This window comes from Microtus pennsylvanicus, chromosome 13 (genome assembly GCF_037038515.1).
Source record: "Microtus pennsylvanicus isolate mMicPen1 chromosome 13, mMicPen1.hap1, whole genome shotgun sequence".
Lineage (NCBI taxonomy): Eukaryota > Metazoa > Chordata > Mammalia > Rodentia > Cricetidae > Microtus > Microtus pennsylvanicus.
In genome coordinates, this window is record NC_134591.1 from 77,510,302 (window position 1) to 77,530,826 (window position 20,525).

At 52.6% G+C, this 20,525-nt stretch overlaps 1 protein-coding gene across 4 annotated transcripts in view; it reads right to left on the reverse strand.

Annotated features, from left to right (window-relative positions):
* Positions 1-9,814: 9,814 nt before the first annotated feature.
* The window catches only part of Spsb1 (splA/ryanodine receptor domain and SOCS box containing 1), a 73,055-nt gene continuing 62,344 nt past the window's right edge, over positions 9,815-20,525 (reverse strand). For all 4 annotated transcript variants that reach the window (XM_075946289.1, XM_075946287.1, XM_075946288.1 and 1 more), the window contains one exon: positions 9,815-11,960. In XM_075946289.1, the coding sequence (XP_075802404.1) occupies positions 11,833-11,960 (128 nt within the window). In that variant the 3' untranslated portion in view covers positions 9,815-11,832. The remainder of the gene's footprint in view (positions 11,961-20,525) is intronic.

A 20,525-nucleotide genomic window follows, 5' to 3' on the forward strand; every position in this document is an offset into this window, starting at 1 on the left:
CAGCTGTACCTGGATTGGTTGGGCTGGTTGGAGGCCTGGATCTGGGGAGCCGTGGGCAGAGCACAAACTCTGGAGTTCAAAGTTAAATCAGCAAGTGACTGCCTTGCGTTCACTGTCTAAGCGGCCTCTCAGACCACACAGACGGACAGAGCTGAGAAAGTGTCAACGTTCAGCGCCTCCATCCTCCAAGACCAGCAGGCCGCTTTCTGCCATCTTGGGGGCCTTAGGTATTCTATTAGACTCCCAGGGTGTGGGGCAGGGGCAGACAGCAGCTGGGTGAGCCCTGTGGCAGCCAGCCCGCTGGGGGCCTGCTCACCCCTCCCTGGGCTCAGGCGCGAGGGAGCCTGGAGCACAAAGCTCCTTTTATTTATGGTGGTGTCGGGGCCAGCCTCTGTCTAGACAGCTGCTGTTATCATTCGAGGCCATCCTGGAATGCGGGTCCTCATCTCCTGGGAACAGAGGACAGTGAGCAGATTAAACAGCTCGTAAAAATAAGCTGGCAGCCGACCCAGAGCTCAGGAGACCAGGGTAACCTCGGCCGGGTCAGGTGTCCTCGTTGGTCTTGGACAGAGCAATGTTTATGGAGAAAGCAGGGAGCGATGTGGCCCTGGGGAGGCCAGCCTGGTTGTTTTGGTACCCCTCTGCAGAGGCGCCCTTGGGGAGGAAACAGAGCATGCCCTCTGTATGTGCAGGAGGAAGGGACCACCTTGCCCAGGACAGGTTGTAGAAAACACCCAGGAGACAGTCTGCAGAAAGCTTGGCCTCCCAGACCTGGGAGCCAACAGGCGAAGAGGTCGGAATGGTCCTGTTAGCACTCCCTAAGGCTGTGTGTGCGCATGTGCCTCTCCGTGTGTTTACGTGTTGGTATGTGTGCACATGTACAAACAGGGACACGTACACTTGTGTGCGTGTGGAGGCTGATAGCAAGGCGCCTCCACCTTATTTTCTGATACGGCGTCTCTCACTGAACCTGCACCTCACAGATTCAGCTACATTAGTGGTGCTCACTCTGTAGGACGAGACATCTTTGTGTGTGGGGGGGTCACATATCAGATATTTACATTATGATTCATAACAAAACACAATGACAGTTATGAAGTAGCAACAAAGCAATTTGATTGGGGTGGCCACGATGTGAGGAACTGTATTAAAGGGTTGCAGTGTTCGGGAGGCTGAGAACCACTGTGTCAGACTCTTCTGGTCTCTGTGTAGCCTCAGGCTGGGGTTACAGGTGTACTGTCATGCTTGACTTTTTACGTGGGTGCTGAGGATTTGAACCCAGGTCCCCATGCTTGCACAGACACACTGTATCCACTGAGCCATCTTTCTAGTCCTGTGGGGTCAGTCATTCTAAATGCCAAACAGAAATGTTCTGGAATTCTCAGAAAAGGGGAGGAAGAGAAGGCAGAGGAACTGTGACTAAAGCCACTGAGCCCCTCTGAGCTTCTCGTTGCAGCAGCCACCAAGTGATCCTGGGCACAGATGTCCCAATACTGTGGCTGGCCTTGGTCTCTAGTCCGGGCTCTGTGTGTGTGGTGGTAGGGGTCCTCTGGCTTTGCAGGATGCAGGCCTTAAGGCTAGCATCCATGTTTGAACCAACCCCAGCTCCTGATGGGCTCTGGGCCCAGGACCATTTCAGGAAAAAGTTCCCACTGGCTCTTGGCTATGCTTAAGCCTTCTGCTGTCCCGAGCCCACACACCACCACGGGGCAACAGCCTTCCTGGCCTGGCTCATGGCTATCCCTCGGATCTCCGATGAGCAAGGGGGCCAGATGCAGAAAAGGGTCAGAATTCAGGGCCCTTTCTCAGGACATTTGCTCTGAAGGGATCAACTCAGAAAAGCCAGAACCTGAAGGGACTCAGAAGGCCTCAGAGATGACCCTGGCTCCTGAGGGTGTGGGGCTAATATTCTTCAAAGGGTTTTCTGTGGGAGGCATTGACATCATGTACTTGGATGATGTCATCATCGTCGTTGTCGTCATCATCATCATCGTTGTTGTCAATGCTACTATTACTAGTTCTGCACTGACCAAACTCTATTAGCTTACAAAGAACTACTCAGTAACAACCAATTTTATACAGAAATGTGCATATGGAAAACTACTACCCATCTTTCCAAATGCCAGGAAGGCATCCCTGCCCAACTGAACGGCAGGGCCCAACCCCCATACCTGCTTGTCTGTGTCCTCCCATTGTGCCCAGCTCAGGGTTTCTGAGTCTCTATCTAGTGTCCACATGTGTGTGGCACAGACCCGTGGTGGGGTGTGTCTATGAGCTGTCTGTCAAATGGCATAATGGAGTCTGGGTCTTTGACAACATTTTTGTAGGCTATCCCGACGGGCACCCCCAGTCTCTGAGGCTGGCATGTTCTCGGGGTGACTCTGGCATGGTGGTTGCACGGCTCCCCTAATCTATCCTTCCAGGAAGTCAGGGTGGGCGATGCTGGAAAGGCCATCAGCATCCAGGAGGAAGTGCTGGGCCAGAGGGAGGAGCTGTCTGGGAGCGGTGGGCGTTCCTAGGATGTGCCCCTTTCCCACTGTACCGGAAATCAGGGGTGTGATGATCTCCCGGCTTCAGGGTGTGGGCTTCACGGCCTTTCAGGTCCTATCTCCACATCTACACTGCCTTTGATCTTGGCACTGCTGTGAGCTTGTTTGGAGGTCATCATTATCTCCAAACTATTGAAGGCACAGGCAGGTCCCTGGGAAGCTGACGGGTCCACATGATGGATGCTCTGAGTCCAAACTCAGATCTTAGGTCTGAGTCTCTGTACTTCTGCACTGGCATTGTCCTTGCTGTGGACCAGCCTGAGAGTATCTTAAATTCCGCCATCATTCCAGGGCTGGTAACACAGGTTGTAGGGAGAGACGAATTGTTGGGTATTTCTCTTCCCTTTTTTTCTAATTCTCTGCAGAATTCAGAAGAAAAAACAGGAGCTGGGTAACAGTGCAGAGGAACATTACTGAGCGCTGCAGGCTGGAGGACACCCCTGGGACCTCAGGGAAACAGGGCTCCCCCAAACCCTCCAGTCCTCAGCTACATTCCTCTCAGATGGAGCCCTCCCAGGCCTCTCCCTGAGGCAGAGCCAAATTCTAGCTTAGGCAAAGGGTGTTTTCCTTCCCGGCGGACAAAACATTGCCGGCGCTTTCAGGAGGGGACTGAACAGTCTGTCCACTTTGGCGGCCTCCAGCCAGGATTCCTGGACGGACACAAGCAAGCTTTCACAGCAACAAGATTAATCATGCGTCTCCTTCCTCCTCCCCACCCTTCCCCTGTCACCCGCTTAGCTCTGCTGAGCAGCTAAAGTTTCTGGGAAAACGCTTCCTAGTGGCCCCAGGAAGTGATCATGAGCCTGGAGTCTGCACCTCTTGCCTCAGCCTCCCGGACGGGAGGGTGCAGAAATGCAGTCCAACTTCCGGTGACCCCTGACTAGTCTCATGCTGGGGAAGAGCCTGCCCACCCCCGTTAGGGCTATCCAGGCTTGACACAGTTGTCTCTATGAACAGGCTGTAGTCACTAGTACCTCCCTCTCTCTTGCACTACGTGAGGAACCTTCTAGAAGCTCTTGGCTGAGCTGTGGTTCCAGCCTTGGTCCCCTGTGCCTTTGATGTCAGGTGGCCAAAGCGGGAGAGACCAGGATGCAGAACAAGCAGAACAAGCGCCAGACTTGTCGGTACGCGTCTCTCAAGCCACGCCCCACGTGCTTGAGCTCAAACAGAACATTCCAGAGCATTCTTAGAGCTCCTGAGAGACATCCTGAAATCAGACCTGCCATACCTCCTCAGGAAGGTGGGATGCTTTGGAAACTGGGCTCCCAGCCTGGCTCCCCCTCAGAGTCGCAACAGACCTAAACAGGAGGGCGCCTCCAGGCAGCTGAGCAAGGCCTGTGGGGTTGGCGCCAGGGCCCTGAACCCGCTGGGGCCAGCTGAACTCCAGCAGGAGGTGGCTGCTCACCAGTAAGCAAGTTGTAAAACCCGGCTCAGACACAACATCTGGCAGCTGCTTCAAATAGTTTCTGTCTGCAGTCGGAGCTGCTCGCGGCCTCTTGTAAATCAAACCATGTGCACAGAGGAGAACGGTGCCGGCTGACCACGGCACCCTAGTTTGGCATGGCACCAGCTGTGCCTTCTGTCCCCCAGTAGCCTGGGGCTCACATTCCGTGTCCTTGTAGGATCAACTCAGTGCACAGCCCCGAGGCAAAAGCCATGGGGATACGTGGCAACCCTGTCCCATCAGATGGAGGGAGATGAGCTCTCAAGGTCCCTACGGGGAACTTGGCACTTGAAGTGTGATGTCTCAGGCTCACCCTCTATTTCTAGAGACTTCTGAGCTGTGGTCATCCTTTCCAACCCCTGGTGGCATAGTGGGCTCAAGGGGAGAGAGCCTGGCCCTACAGCTCCTGAGCCTGCCCTGAGCTCTAATCATGGAATACAGATCAAGTATACAGAAACCCGGTGTCATAGAACTGGCCTAGGAGGCCAGGGAGGGAGGACAATGTGGCTGTTGATGACTGAGAACCCGGATTGTTTGGCAGCAGCCCCTGTGGGCTAGCCTGGGCTGCATCTCTCACCTGCTGCTGGAAGAGCCCTTCCAGCCATTCCAGTAACTGTCTTTAAGAAGCAGGAGGGTTGAACGATGGCCCCAAATGATGTGTACATATTTTGAGACCAGCACCCGTGAATGTGACTTTATTTGGGGAAGGGGAGGGGTCTCAGAAGATGCTACTGAGTTAAGGACTTAAGATAAGTTCACTTGGGTCCCATGACAAATGTTTAAAGAAGCCAGGAATAGAACAGAGAGAAGGGGTAGGGCTAGTTAAGCTGGTGAGGGGGCTAGTTCAGCTGGTGCGAGGAAAGCCCATGGAGGGGTCTCGTTCAGCTGGCTAGTTCACCTGGTGGGAGGGCGAGTTCAGCTAGTGAAATGCTTGTCTTAGAAGCATGAGGCCCTGTGTTTGAGCCTCAGAACGTAAGTAACCAAAGCCAGGAGTGGGGTACATGCTTGTAGACCCAGAGCTGGGCAGAAACAGGTAGATCTCTGGGGCTCACTGGTCGATTAGCCTTGTCTGCTTAGAGCTCTGTAGGTCTGTGAGAGACTTCGTTTTTTAAAAAGAAACAAACAAGAACTCATGCGGGGCAACAGCCAAGGTTGTGCTCCAGCCTCCACATACGTGCCCACATGTACATGCACACGCATACACACACAAACCAAGTGGAAGTTCATGGGAAGTCTGGAAACATCTGGAGCTACAGGAAGTCAGGAGGCTACTCCCCTAGACTCTCCAAGGAGAGTCCATCCTTGTCTACATCTCGATGCTAGACTTCTGGCCTCCAGAACTGTGGGAGGAAATGCGATATTTTTAGCTATCCAGTGCAGGGCACTTTGTCATATAGCCTGAGGAAATGAATGCAACGTGGAAGCTGGAATCAGAGATACTGAGCAAGGCCCAGAAGCCCTTATCGCCTGGTCCTTTGTTGCCCCTGGCTCCCAGACTATAAATAAATAAATAAATAAATAAATAAATAAATAAATAAATAAATAAATGTTAGTCCTCATTTCTTCAAAGAGAAACTGAGGCTCCTGGGTCCTGGCAAGGACCCTGAAAGATGCCGTTCTAGGAATGGGCTGACTTTGGTAAACACAGCGTGAGCGCAAGGGACTCTGGGTGGCTGGCAACCATGTAGTTACTCTTCTACATCTAAGACTTGCAAGTGTCTGAACAGTCTGTAGATCCTGGCTCATGAATCCCGAAGGGAACCCGAGGAAATGTTGTCCCCTTCTGAGGACCCAGGAGAAAGGAGTAGTCATAAGGGAGGTCGTGAGGGACAAAAAGGGACAAAGCCCCTTCACAGGCCATTGGGAAGCAAAAGAAGCCAGATACAAAAGGTCCCGCGGTGTCATGAGTCCACTGAACAGAAAATCCACGGAGGCAGAAAGTAGGTGCCCGGTTGCCAGGTACTACAGGCAAGGGGAAACAGGAGAGTGATTGAGTGTGTGTGTGGGGGGGAGGGGGATAGTAGGTGTTTTAGATGGAGGTGGAGGCTAATGTTCAACACTGGGCGTGTGCTAAACACCACTGATGTGTGACCCTTAAAATGGTGAATTAATGTCACGTGACCTCAGCTTTATTGCGAAATAAAAGGATAGCTCCTGAGGGGGTCAGTCCTGATAGAAAGGCCTTGCCTGAGCAGAGGCTCGGAGACCTGATAATGTCACCAGGCTCCTGGTGCAGCTTTCCAGGAAGGCATTTCCTGACCTCTGCTCCAGTACTTCCCCACGGATCACTTAACTGTATCCTCAAGACTAGACCTCTGAGCCTGGGTGGGGTGCTGGCATCGCCGCCTTAAGCTTCAGCTCTCTGGGGCTTTGTCAGGAGCCAGGAACAAAGCAGATGGACCTGGCAGAGTCTTCACACAGTAGCTTCTGCACTAGGGGTGTCACCAAGCCCCTTCAGGGCCGTCTGCAGGTTTCTGGAGGACCATGGGGGACTGGCAGAGGAGTCTGCTCAGGTAAAGCTATGTGCAGAATTCTGGGTTCTCAGGGACTCTGGGGCAATCTTATCAGAGTCACCAGATCCTCTGTCTTGGCGTAGCAAGTTTGCTAGGATTCTGTTTTTTTCCAAGTAAGTTCTCCCAGGTGACTTAGATGCAAGGGGGCATCTGGAGACTTCAGCTGACACACCCTGCTAGGACCTGTTATAATGGGCATATACGAGCCCATAAATAGATAGAGACATAAGTCCACCATAAGATGGCATCAGGAGGAAGAAGGGACCTTGAGCCTGCCTTTCTGCCTAGAATATAGACCCAGAAGGGTAGCAGCTGGGCCTGGGCTGGAAGACAGACCTGGGGCAGGTCAGCGCCAAGGATACTTCAGCTAATGGCTAAATTCTAGCCACTGCCCTTAGCCTGTTTTATCTTACTTTATGTTTTAACGGAGAGCATCCCCTCTGCTGAGACCTTCAGGGCAGTGGCAGATCTCCTGTGGCCTAGCAAAGCCATAGCAAACAGCTGAAGTGGGTCTAGAAGAGGGTCACGAGCTTGGAGTGCGTGGAGAAGATGGACAGGCTTTTCTTTTCCACAGCCCTGGCTTCCCACAGCAGAGTCCTGAGAAGCCCTAGGAGTCATGCGCTGCTTCCTCCGGCTTGCTGGGCCAGGACATCATCTGTTGATCCTCCAGCCTGATCCGAGCTCATGATTTCCTCTCCGGTTGCCATGGCCCCATGCAGAAAACACAGCAAACTCCTGGCCCTGCGCAGTGCATTTATTTCAAATATTCCTTGTGGCTGGAACCCGACCATGTTTGGGTGTCTGGACTGGAACATGAACGAATTGCTCTGTCCTCAGCCCCCTCCCCAGCTTCCCCAGCATAGTTTACGGTTCAGCGGAGTCCACATTCCTCATCCCGCCTAGGAGCGGGAGGGAGGCTGCTGCCCAGGATGGAGACAGAGGCAGCTTCCCAATATGGCCAAGCCAGAGAGCCGGCTACCTGCTCGAAGGCAGGGGATTAATTGCAACCAGATGGGCCAAGTCTGCACAGATGGTTTTATTAAAACCGTTCCCTTCAGCACAAAGGCCGGCTCCCCCAGAAGTCTCCTGGCAGCACAAAGACCCTCATTTTGCCGATGCCTCCCCTACCTCATGCCTGACCCCTGCCATCCTTTCAAGGGAGGCCCAGGTTCCAACTGCAACCCAGACATGAACTCCCACCTAAAAATAACTCTAGTGCCACCCTCTTCCCTCTGCCTGCATCCGGGGTGGGCGTGAAAGTCTCCCCCAGCATCCACCTTGATTTGTGGCTGACTACCTGAGAAGAAAGACTAATTAGGAGGTTAGATCAGGAATGCTTGGCTTCCCCAGAAACCAAGTCCCACTATAGGAAGCCATAGCTTTCAGGGAACGAGAGTCTCTACAAAGCTTGCTGGCACATGGACTTCAGTGAGGCCAGGCCCTGTTCTGGGAGCCCCATGGCCCCTGGTTACATCTGTGACTGCCATTTTACAGAGGCGCATCTGAGGTGACAACATCAGTGTCAGGACCTCAGTGTGACTGGGATTTCATGTGCTAGTTCCTGGGCCAAGAGGCCGCCACACTGATATGAGTCCCTTTACCTAGCAGCTTTGCAAGAGAAAGCGTGAACACAGTTCCAAAGAGCATTGGCACATCCCTTAAGCAAGGTGACCTGGGGAGCGTGGGGGAGTGCAGGTTCCGGGGCCTGGTGAAGCCTAGGGGGCCGGGTTGCTGCACTATGCATCCTCCCTCCCTCCCTCTCCCTATCTCTCTCTCTTCTTCTTCCCCTTCCCCTCTTTTTTTTTTTTTTTTTTTTTTTTTTGGTGGAGACAGGGTCCCAAGTAGCCCAGGCTGGCCTCAAATCACTACGTAGCCAAGGATGGCCTTGAACTCTTGCTCTTCTAGCTGCCCCGCCCCCCAGTCCTGAGATTACAGGGATCTGTCACTATGACAAGCTGTGCTTTGTTTTTACAATTCTAATCGTCGTATGCTTCTTTGCAGGCACTGCAGTGTGCACTGGGAGACTAGAGGACAATGTGAGGCAGTCAGCTTCCTCCACCATATGGGTCCTCGGGACGAAACAATTAGCAGTGAGCATCTTTATCTGCTGGGCCATCATGGAGGCCCATGCTCAATTTTCTATGGTTCTGGGGAATCCAATGCAGGGCTTCGTGCATGTCAGGCAAGCAAGCACTCTGCCAACCAAGTTACAACTGCAGCATAGAAACTTGTATTTAACAACACAGGATCTAAGGAAAAAGGGTCGGGAGACTCTCAGAAAGGGACATGCTGAGTGGCTTGTGCCCCCTGACCAGGCACTTCCTACAGCATCCCTAGAGACCAACATGCCCTTCAAGACAAAATCCCCTCGACACGCTTCACATCCTCTCAGCGGTTCTCTGGAAACCAGTTACGACGTATGAGCTCGCTCAGTGAGCTTCTCGAGGCTCACGGTATTGTTCATCGTTCCTCTGAATAAGTCAGAATTCCCTGTCCTTCCCACAGGGCCTCCATCTGCAGCGGCTGGCGAGAGGGACTTGCTGGGCAAGGTTCTTTCAATGCCACTGTGTACTCGATGGGATGTGAGGGACGTAGGCTTAAAATCTTCTGCGAAGTGTTGAGATTGGATTCCATGGGGGCTGTGCCGGCTGCTGCTCGTCCTAACTAGCTCTATTCGACTCTGTGGACTGGACTCGGCGGGTGCTGTGCCGGCTGTTGCTGGTCCTAACTAGCTCCATTAGACAGGAGTACTCCTCCTAGTTCTTGTGCATGTGCTGCCTGTGTGCACATATAAGCAGGCCGAAGCTGGAGGCTGACATCACGTGTTTTTCTCACCTTAGTTTTTGAGACAGGGTCCTCTCATTGAACCTGGAGCTCATGGATTTGGCACCACTGGCTGGCCTCCAGGGGCTTCCCTCTGCTTCCCTCGTACTGGGATTACAGATGCATACTGCTGAGCCCAGCTTTTTAGGCTGGTCCTCCGACCCTAACTTAGGTCCTCGTGCTGTGTGACTGCCCTTGACAAGCTGAGCCATCTCCCCAACTCCCACCCTAAGCTTTTAAACAAGGCAATGAGAGGGCCTCAGCGGCAGGTGGAATCACTTCCTATTAGGCTTGGTGAGTTGCTACGGTTACAAGCTTTCTGCAAAAGCGAGGTGTATCCTAGGATGATCCCTGACTCTCTGGCAAGCATCCCACTCTCAGGCCAGGTCAAGGAGTGGCAAGCAACACAGCAGGCAGTATCGCTGGCCAGCCGAGGGCTTAATCATGCCCCTCTCCCCTCCCACAAGGCACAAAGGACTCAATGGTTTCATATTTTAACAAACTTTCCTTTATTAGGTTACTGTTATGAATCATCATAAAATAGAACAGAACGGGGGTTTCAAACTATACATGCCAAGAGGCTTTATGCTGATGGGACAGCAGGGAGGGTGGCGACCTGGGGCGATGGAGCATGGTGGATTCAGGAGAGCCTCGCAATTCACCAGCGTCCATCGGGTCCAGCTGGATCAAAATGAGAAGCTGGGATCTGTACAGATGAACATGACCCACTCCAAAATAGGAACAAGTGAAATTTTGCAATCTGACCAGGCCCCAAAGGAAACAAACAAACAAACAAAAATACTCCAAAACTGCAAAATATGAAGGGAATAATTTACATTCTTTATCTAGTCTTGGCACCAATTTTGTGCTTTAAAAATTAGACTCCACTGGAAGACTGGGGGGAAAAGGTACCTACAGCAGCTGTTTAAAACGATGCTTACAAATATATATATATATGTAAATATATTAAACATTTTCAACATAAAGTCATTTATTGTACCTGTGCAGAAATGAGCAAAGCTCAGACTCGATTGGAGTTGGTTTCTTTTCTTTTTCTGTTTTTAAGAGGACAAGTTTCACACAGCCCTGGGCAGCCACCAACTCAGCACGCAGCTGGATTCCTGGTCTTCCCGCCTCCACCTCCTGAGTTCTGGGATCAAGGGTGGTTCACCATGCCTGATTTTCCTTAGTACGGGGCGGGGGATGGAACCTGAGCTTCCTGCAGGCTAGGCAAGCACGCTACCAACTGGGCTACATTCCCAATTTAGGGAACTGATTTCAAAGTAAAAGAAAGGGCAAGAGATCAGAAGCAGGTGCTGGAATGCTCCAATAAGGTGCTGCTGGGGACAGGCAGCCATCAGTGGCTACCACCCTACACCCCACTCCTGAGACTCAAGGGTGTGTGTGGTGGGGTCATGAGTGCTGCTCCATACGGCTCTTGAGCCTCGAGGCGCGGGGTTTCACAATGCTCCACACTCTGCTCTTGGTCTCTTTCATCCTGCTTTGCCTCTAGCTTCCCTAGCGGCTGGGCACCCCAAGTCTCTCTGCTTATCCTGACGGCCCTCCAGGCCCGGAGTTCAAGGATGCCCATAGGAAACACCGGAAAAATCAGGTGCGAAATTCAAATCTCACAGAAGACAAGAGACCCAGACACACGCAATGATGTATGAACGCCCAAGGTAAGCAGCTACCTGGGGACGCGCGGACTTGCGCAGTCTTCCAATTCTCCTTGGGGCCTGATCCCGTGCTGGTGCAGAGCCCTTTGGAAACCGGGTCAAGCGATCTACACAATGACACCCTTGTGTCTGTGCACGCCAGTTCATATGCCAAAGGCATGTCCCAGGAAAAGGGACAGGTGCGGCATACACATTCCTGGGAAGTGGCAGGTGTGTGTGTGGGGGAGCAACAGAACACACAAAGGGAGGTGACCCAACCAGGTTTCCTTTCTAAATGGAATAAATAAATGGTCTTTGTTACTGCTTAAAGAATAAATACAGGGCATGGAGCACCGACAGCTGGCACTGAAGCCGGGCACACATTGGCCCGAGGGAGGTCCAACCTGGGGTCCTGTCTCAGTGTCCATGGTATGTGACATCCTGAGCTTCATCTGAGTGCCTTGTCCTGGCCATTCCTGCTTTGGGAATCTGCCTGGAGCCCTGGCATCTCCCACTAATCTCTCCTCCCAGGACCCCCAGGGGACTGCAGGGTAGGAGCAGCCCACTTCGTGAGAGCAGTCAGGAGCCTGACAGAGGCTTCCATAGGAGTTTATTCTCTGCATCTGTTCAGGGGAGGGCCTGGATGCTGCTGCTTCAGCCAGTGTTGGGAAGGGAGGAGAGAAGTCCGCTGGCATTGGTCCACCTAGCAGAGGCAGCTGGTAGGATGAGAGGACACATCTGCCCATGGCTGGGGGTGGACATCCATCCCAGGCGCAGGGGTCGGTGGACTCCAACGGCCCGGTGAGTTGGCACCAGGTGGCTGTGGTGTGGCGGTCCTAGGATGTGGGTCACTGGTAGAGGAGGTAGGCCTTGAGCGAGGCAGGTAGCGGCAGAGCGGGGATGGCACCCAGGCGCTCCTTTCCTAGAGCGAGGCGCACCGAGCGCCGACACAGGTCCATGAGTGGCAGGGGCTCAGCTGGGAAAACCAGGAAAGAGAGGGAGAACCTTAGCAAAGTTCAAGAAGGTTCTAGAACAGACAAGACAACCCTTACAGCATGTCCAGGGTTAGCACTGAACTGAATGGATTTTAACAAGCAGATCATTAACAAATGCAATTTTAGATTTTGACTTGTGGTGGTGGCTGCAGAGAAAGCTGCGTTAGGCCAGGTAGGCTCAGAAGCCCTCTGTGGACAGGGATTCATCTGCTCTCCCGACAGTGACCAACTACAGCGGAATAACCAGAGAGGCCTCTGCTGCTCACGTTCCCTTTACAGAACAGGGACCTGAAAGCATCTAGAGAGCTTGCCTACACTTCCCCTGCTGGAAAGGATGGGGCTGGACCTGAAGGAGCTGTGCCTGGTCACATGCGGGGCTACCTGTGCCCTGTCTGGACAAAAGGTACCTTCAGTGTGAAGGGCTCCAGGGCAAATGAGAGTCTCTTCTCCTTAGCACTCCCTCATTCCAGTGCCAGGGCCCCAGGCAGGATCTGGAAGGGAGGTCCTTGTGTGCCACCTAGCTTCTGCCTTCAGAGCCTCTCAGGTACTGTCCTTGCCTTCGTTTTAAAGCAGAGGACGATACGGAATAGAAAAGGTAGAGGTTCGGATCCAATTCTGGGCACTCTGTGTTCTGTATTGGCATCCATGTTCTGTATTGCCCAGGACATACAGAGAACTGGCCTGGAGCTAACTCAGTGGATAAAGACTTGTCACCAAGTCTGATGACCCAAGATCAATCTCTGGAGGGTGAACATGGCGGAAGGAGAGTCAACACCCACATGTTGTCCTCTGACCTTCACATGTGTGCAAAGTACACATATATGTGAAATAAATAAAACAAACGAGCAAACAAAATTATTAAAAAAGAAATGATAGCCAAAGTCATGTGTACCCAGTGGCAGAGCCAAGGTGGTGTTCAGAGTCATGGCGACCAACAGGTCAGAGCTGGAGGAACCCCAGGTCTCTGGGCTTCCTTCAGCCTGACAGGGAAAATTGGAAACACCAGCTTAGCTGCAGCTAGAACACCAAAGTACTTGAGGTCACCTCCCTGCACTGCCCCAAGCATAGTCAGGATGCTTTCCAGTCAGAGCTGTTTCCGGGGTCCAGATTAAAGAGGAGACCGCCACTCCTCGTGGTCTCCGAGGTCCCTCTGTCCTGCCCGCTGAGAGCCCAGGCCCCGCGTCCTGCAGAGGAGGCCCTGGCCAGCTGGCACCCCAGAGTGTTCTTCAGCCTTTCTCCCGCATTCTGAACGTCCGGGGGAGTGGGCAGACCCTTCTCACTCTGCTTGGGACCAGGCACAAACACACACGTGGGACCGCTCAGTGCTCCCCCAGATTCTGGGGCTAGAAAGAGCACAAACAAATGGACTGTGGTTTGGTCCACACCCACCCCTTGATGGCAAGTCTGTTGTGAGCCAAAAAAAAAACAAAGCCCAGAACGAAAACTTCCCCTCCATATCTCACTCCACTGAAAATGTGGGTTCTTTTATCAATGTGTGCACTTATTCTTTTGTGTATACATACATGCTCATGTGTGTGCAGATGAACATGGTGGGGGACACACATGCATGTGTGTGACAGCCAAAGGACAGCCTTAGCCAGCATTCCTGAGGACAATCACCCACCACATTGCTGTCTGTTTTGAGACAGAGTCATTGGCCTGAAATTCACCAAGTGGATAGGCTGGCTAGCTAGCCTCAGACATCTGCCTGGTTCTCTGCCTCCCTAGTGCTGGGATTACATGTGCACACATCATACCTGGCTGTCTTATGTGTGTTCTGGGGCAGTAAACTCACGTCCGCATTCTTGCAAGGCACGCATTTTACACAGCCATTTCCGCAACGCTAAGTGCATTCTTCTGAATTTCAACATTCACCAATGTGCCTCAAAACATTAAAAAATAACCCCTCTGTGGGCTGGAGACATAGCCCAGTGGTAGGGCATGTGCTTATTTAGCATGTACAAGGCTCTGGGCTCAGACCTCATCACCAAATGAATAAATAACATTAAACATTATTGAAGGTTGGGTTCTCTGTCTGAGAGAACATGGAACCTGCTAACAGGCGCAAGATTCTTTGGGAGTCAGAGAACGGTCTGACGCTGATTGCAGTGAAGCAACTGGGTGCTTCGGACAAATGAATTAGAATGGTACCTAAGCTGTACCTTACACCAGCTGTACTGAAAAAGAACAAACTGGGCTGGGGAGATGGCTCAGTCTAGAAGGTGATCGCCATCAAAGAACAAGGCCCTGTTCAGTTTCCAGAGCGCATGAGAAAAGCTAGTCATGGCGGCACACACTCTCAATCCCAGTGCTGGGGAGGCAGACAAGGGAGGATCCCCGGGGCTCACTACCTAGCTAGTTTAGCCAATTGGGGAGTCCCAGGTCAAGAGAGCAAGGTGGAGAGTACTCAAGGAACGACTCCTGAAGCTGCCCTCTGGCCGCCACATACACGTGCATAAGTACCCACTCACATGTATGTACGTGTCTATGCACCCACTCACATACATGTGTGTCCATACACACCCACCCACACTCACACCCGCCCACAGAATACACCTGAGCTGACGGGATGGCTTAGTGTGTACAACTGCTTGCTGCAAACTTGACGACCGGAGTGTGATCTGGTGGCATGGGTGTGCCAGCACTCAATACACATACACACATCACTCATTCGCTCGCACATATGCACGCACGCATGCACGGAAAACTTCAGCCACAGTTTCTCAGAAGAGAAACTCAAGTAGCAATGGTTTTTAACGAGAAGCTTTGAAATAGAGCCTGTCCTAGACAACGCAGCACCACCACCAGGAGCCTGGAGGCAGGAGGATGAAGTAAAGGAGCTCCATGTATCCATGGCCAACTAGGTCCTGAAACCAGAAGGCTTCACTGCAGCCTTTGGCCAGGACCTGGCAGTTACAAGGTAACCCTCCTGCATGGCACAGTGGGGACCTCTGTGCTTCCTCCTCTGCCTGGGAACGCTACCATCCGGTGTCACTAGGCAAAGGGCCTGGGGCTGCCCACTGTAGTCTGCCTGAAGGATGTGGCTCAGTCCCACTTGGGAGGTAGAGAGGCTTCCCTACAGGCTGGAGGGCTGTTGCGGGAGCACCGGGAGTCACTGAATATGAACCAAGAGCCTCACCAGCCCAGCTGATATTCCCACCATGCATCCCTTGGCATTGTGATTTCAGGTCACCTCACAGATACCCCCCCCCCCCCGTGAAGAAAATTCCCAAACAAGAGGAACTAGGACTCTACAAGACCCTGCTCCAACTCCTGTGTTTCAGGACCGACACTGAAGCTGCCACCACTGCCACCATGGGAGTTGGAGTACATGCTATGGGCCTGCGTAGAGATGGGGAAACAGACATCAGGAGCCCAAGGACAAGGGATCAAGGACTCTGACGGGAGGCAGTAGCCAACTCATTCACCCACGCAGAAAGCAGGCACACGGCGGATGGGGGTGGGGAGCTCCTGTAATACGGTCATGGGCTGTGGGGCCTTCCAGGACCAGCTACAGGAAGGGCAGCTAATGGCTGTGGTGATGCATCACAATCGGAGTGAAACAGGCACTCTATACAAGAACAAGCAGGTCCCATTTCCCTCCCTTGTAGGAGAAGCAGTCCACAGAGCTTGCTCTGGGCAGACAGACACTGTACCAATCTCAGCTGGTCACTACCAGGACCCAAGGAAGTCTTTCCACCTCAGTACTTCTGGCCAAGCTTGCTCGCTGCTCCATCCATAGCCCAGTGTCCACTGCTGTCCCACTGATCTGGTGGGTACGTCTTGCTGGCTGGGGCCTCTGGACACTTATCTCAGGAGGCCGCTGATATTTATCGTTTATAATAGATAAGGTGAATGTGCAACAGTGACACCGGAAGTAAAACAAATCCATTTCCAGGAGCAGAAGGTCGAGGACCTGGAAGAGCCCACATGCCAACTTCTGCATTTCTAAGAGGAACAGCTTCCTAGTGGCCTAGTCAGATCTGCACTGTCCCAGAGCCCCAAACCTGTGGCTCTTGGGGTACTCTGAAAAAAAACCTGACCCAAATGAAGCCTCAAAAGCACAAGGCTAGCAGGGGAGACGGCTCAAGCAGGAGAAGCACTGTGTAAATGTGAGCCCCAGAATTTGGATCCCCGGGACAAATGCAGTCTGCTAGTAATTCCAGCCTTGGAAGATAGAGATGGGTTCCCCAAGCAAGCTAGAAAGATTAGTCACATCAGTGAGCTCTGAGTTTGAGAAACCTGCCTCAATGATTAAGGTGGAATAGTTATTGAGGATGCTTCCTGATATCAATCGTGGACTTCCATAGGCACATGCACCCCCCCCACACTTATCCCTGCAGTGCACCCCAATAGATGCACCCCCACAATATATCACTGCACATGCACCACCACCCATGCAGTGCACCCTGCAGTGCACGCCCGCACGTGCACCCCTGCACACCCATGCACTCCACACATTAAAGCAGTCATACGCACGTGCACAAATGGGATTTTTAAAGAAAAAGGCAAGTATTGAGTTCCCAGTCCATGACTTTAAGGATCAAGGAAAGTCACAATCAGAGGGGCCTCCAGGTCATGCTGCCCACCCCCACGGTACCTATGGCTGACCTGGGGCTCACTCCTACAAGCAGCTGGCAGTGACAATACCCATGGGAATATTCTAGAATGTTCTGAGTGGAAGTAGCCATTGTGTTTATTCTTTGTATTCAGCAGTTCTCACAAGAGGAACCAGGGAAGGACAACTGACATCTCTCCAAGTGATAGAAGTACTCTTGGTCCCTGTCCTCCAAACCCTGAGTACCTGTTGTCCTCACAAAGCCAGTGTTTCTGAGAGAGTCACTAGAACGTCTCCTGTGAATGGGGTGACTCCCTGAAGGAAGTCCTGGCAGGGCAGGGTAACGTGTCTCCCCAGAGCAGCAGCAGAAGAGAGCGGGTACACTGAGAACTGGGCAAGAGCAGAGAGAGGCCGGGAGGGCGTGACAGCTACAGACTGAGGAACAGCAGTCAGGCCTGCTGATGGCAGGGAACTGATTCTCCCCCAGAGCCGCTGAGAGGTCCGAGGACCCCGCTGGACAACTTCATCTTGGACAGCTGGCCTCCTGGACCGTGACAGAATACATCTCTGCTGTTTTAGATGCCTGGCTCAGGGTAATTTGTTCCGGCAGTCCCAGGAAATGAGTATAGCATCCTTCCTCCATCAGGCACCAGGCCTTAACCCTGCTCCACCCCACATGACTCCTGGCGAGGTCCCTAACAACCTTCTTGTTGCCAAGACAGCTGCCAGCACTCCTGACCTGCCATTACTTTGTCTTTCTTGAAACCCTTCCTTCCCTTGGCACACAACAGCATCTCCTGGGATCCTCTGCACACATGGACTGCTTCTCCTGGGCCTCCTGCTTCTAACAGAGTCCAGCGTCAGCCCTCAGGCCTGGCTCTCCCATCCCTCTGAGTGCTCTCATCCAGGGTCACGGTGTAGTTATTGTTTTAGTGTGCTGGGGATGGAACCCAGAACCTTGTGCATGCTAGGCAAGCTTGTTACCCTTAAGCAACTCCCCCAAACCATCTATATATGGATGAACGCCCAGTGTCTTCAACTCCAGGCTCGTAGGTCCACCTGTCCATGGTCCTCCCTCTAGCTTTGTCCCATCTAGGATATGTCCCATCTTTCCAATTGTGGACATATCCTTCGACCTGCTCAGGCCAAATACCTGGAGTCATATCCTTAGCAAGCTTTCTCATTTCCTACATACAATTTACTGAGGTGAGCATTCTAGAATACGGTTGCCTCTATCATCACTACAGCTCTTGCCTTGACTCAAGCCCAGTCATCTCTTACCAGACAACTGTCATGGCAGCCACTCTTGCCTACCATCAGCCAAGGGATCCTCGTAAGGCATGAGTCACCCCTCAACAATGCCCTGAGGTGCCAGTGTAAGCAGGTGCCATCTCTCCCTCCTCTCCCCTGGCATTAGCAGGGCTAATGATAACACGCCACCCTCAGATGTCCTGCTCAGCACCCCATGAAATGGCCACATCCATGTTCCTATCTGCATCTTCCAGAGTCAAACATATACAACCAGGACTATGGAAAAGGAGAAGCCAAGGGTTTTGGTGCTTTCTGGCACTCAGTTAGGTTGGAGAGCACCCAGAGTGTGATCACTGATCAGGAAGTAACTTGATGCGACGTTCTGAGTCTATCTGGATCTTAGCTGCCATGATGGATGCTCCAGTTCTCACACTCCCACCCAGCCAGTAGGGCTGGAGCTCTGGACTGAAGAAAAAAGAGAAAGCGGGCATTCACCTTCCTCTGCTTCCTGACTATGGATGTAATGTGACTAGCTGTCTCATGCCTTCTCCATGATGGACTGGACCCCTCGAACTGTGAGCCACGGCTCTTTCCCTCACTTGTACTGCTCGGGTGTTTGTCCCAGCGACAGGGAAAGGAGCTAGCTTGGCGTGCAGCCCCCACACCTGATGCAGAGCTAAACAGAGTTCCATCTGCTCACTGGACATGTGTCTGGGCCTCTGGGATGCCACTGCTGAAAATGTCATGTGCATTATGTGTGGCTTGTAGAGGGCAAACCGAGGGCAAACACACCCCAGGCCCCTCCATGCAAATCCTCAGGGCTCATGAAAACCCTGGCACGCCTGTTTGTTCCCAAATGACACGGTTGGGGAGTTCTCATGGAGCCCAGATCCGTCTGGGAGACAACAGGAGCCCGGCAACCCTCCATCTATCATCTGTCAGTCTCCAGTGAAGGAGCATAAGCCTCCCTGCGGCATTACTGACCACTCCTCCACAGGGAGGCGGCGGGCAGGCCCAGAGCCAGGCTTCCCTGAGAACCTCAGCCCGGACACCTGCGCCTAGCAGTCCCAGTCTCCGCCCACCCCTGCAAATTTGGCTGTGGACTTATGACACCTATTTCTGTAATCGAGGGAGACTGACTCCCAGAACTGGCTCTGCCAGTTCCCGGTCCAGGCCTGAGATGACTTCCTCAGGGAGGTTCCCTTCTAAGTGCACACTGGGCCACTCTGCCAGGAGTGCCATGCCCCTCATGCCGCGCTGCACAGGGAAAGGTGGAACAGGCGGGGGCACTGCACTGCAGACACGTCCACCCAGTGATGGGCTCCCTGTCATCGTCTGGGCAACACGGAAAGGAAGAGGAAGAAGTTTCTGGGTGCTCTCAACATTCCAGTGTCTCCCAAAGGTAGACTTTGGGGATCCTGCAGGGTCAGAGATGACAGGCCAGTCGAGGACTATCTCCTGACATCAGTGAGAGTCACACCTATCACTCACCACAGGCTGGGGCTAGCAATTGAAGGGTCGGGCAAATCTGCCTTAAAACCAGCCATGGGTGGTTGGCGCTTTCTGGCTCACCCCTTCTGGAGATGAAACACACAGACCACAGGAGACAACCCTGTAGGAAGTGAGCTCCCAGAGAGGGGGCTTGGCCTGAGGTAGGTGGCTCTGGAGCACCAGGACCCCAGTTAACACAGCTCCGGGTCCTACCCATGCTGTGCCATTACAGACCCGCACCTGCTGCCACCAGCATAGCTATTTCATGCTGCTGCATGCAAGCTACTTCAGCACAGAGGAAGGCCACACCCCTTTCCAAAAGGACAGGCAGAAGTCACTGCTGACTCAGCGCAGTCCCCACTCTGAGACTAAGCAAGTCTTTCTCAGGACTTCCGTGCAAAGGAGTGTCGAGCTCTGGGAGAGAAACTCAGAATCTGGGTCATGACTGAAAAAGGTCCTTGGCTTTCACTTATCTAAGAAGCCAGAGCATCCCCAAGGCTACAAAGCTCACCTTGGTGACACCGGCTACTGGGCTAGAATATGGAAAACTACAGTTCAAGGCTGGAAGCATGTTAATCAGAGAATAATAAAAACCGTTCATCTATTTATCTGCTCACTACACCATGACCTATTCATCCATTCATCTGACCGCTCCATCATCCATGCATCCATCCATTCGTCCATCTGTCCATCCAGCCATCCTCTGCTTATTCATGAAGCACTGCCAGGTACTTCAGCAGGCTCTGGACAGAATTTCCCATTTAGTCAGACATAGGTCAAGAATGGTGTGGTGTTTGAATGTATTTGGTGCCCATAATGTTATAGAAAGAGGCAGTATTAGGAGGTGTAGCTTTGTTGGAGTGTGTATGGCCTTGTTGGAGGAAGGGTGTCACTGTGAGGGTGGGCTTTGGTTTTCCAATACTCAGGACACCACCCAGACTTCTTGCTGCCTGTAAGATGTAGGACTCTCAGCTGTTCCCTCCAGCACCATGTCTGCCTACACTGCCATGCTCCCCACCATGATTATAATGGACGGAACCTCTGAAACTGTAAGTGAGCCACCCCAGTTAAATGTTTCCTTTCCAAGAGTTGCTGTGGTCCTGGTGTTTCTTCACAGCAATAGAAACTAAGACACACAGCCTGTGTGGATTCACAAACACTGGGCTATTGATTTGAAGACATTCTAAGTCCAATAACTCCATAACTAGCCAGGACCACAGGGATGTGTGGGAGGACACCGCTTTAG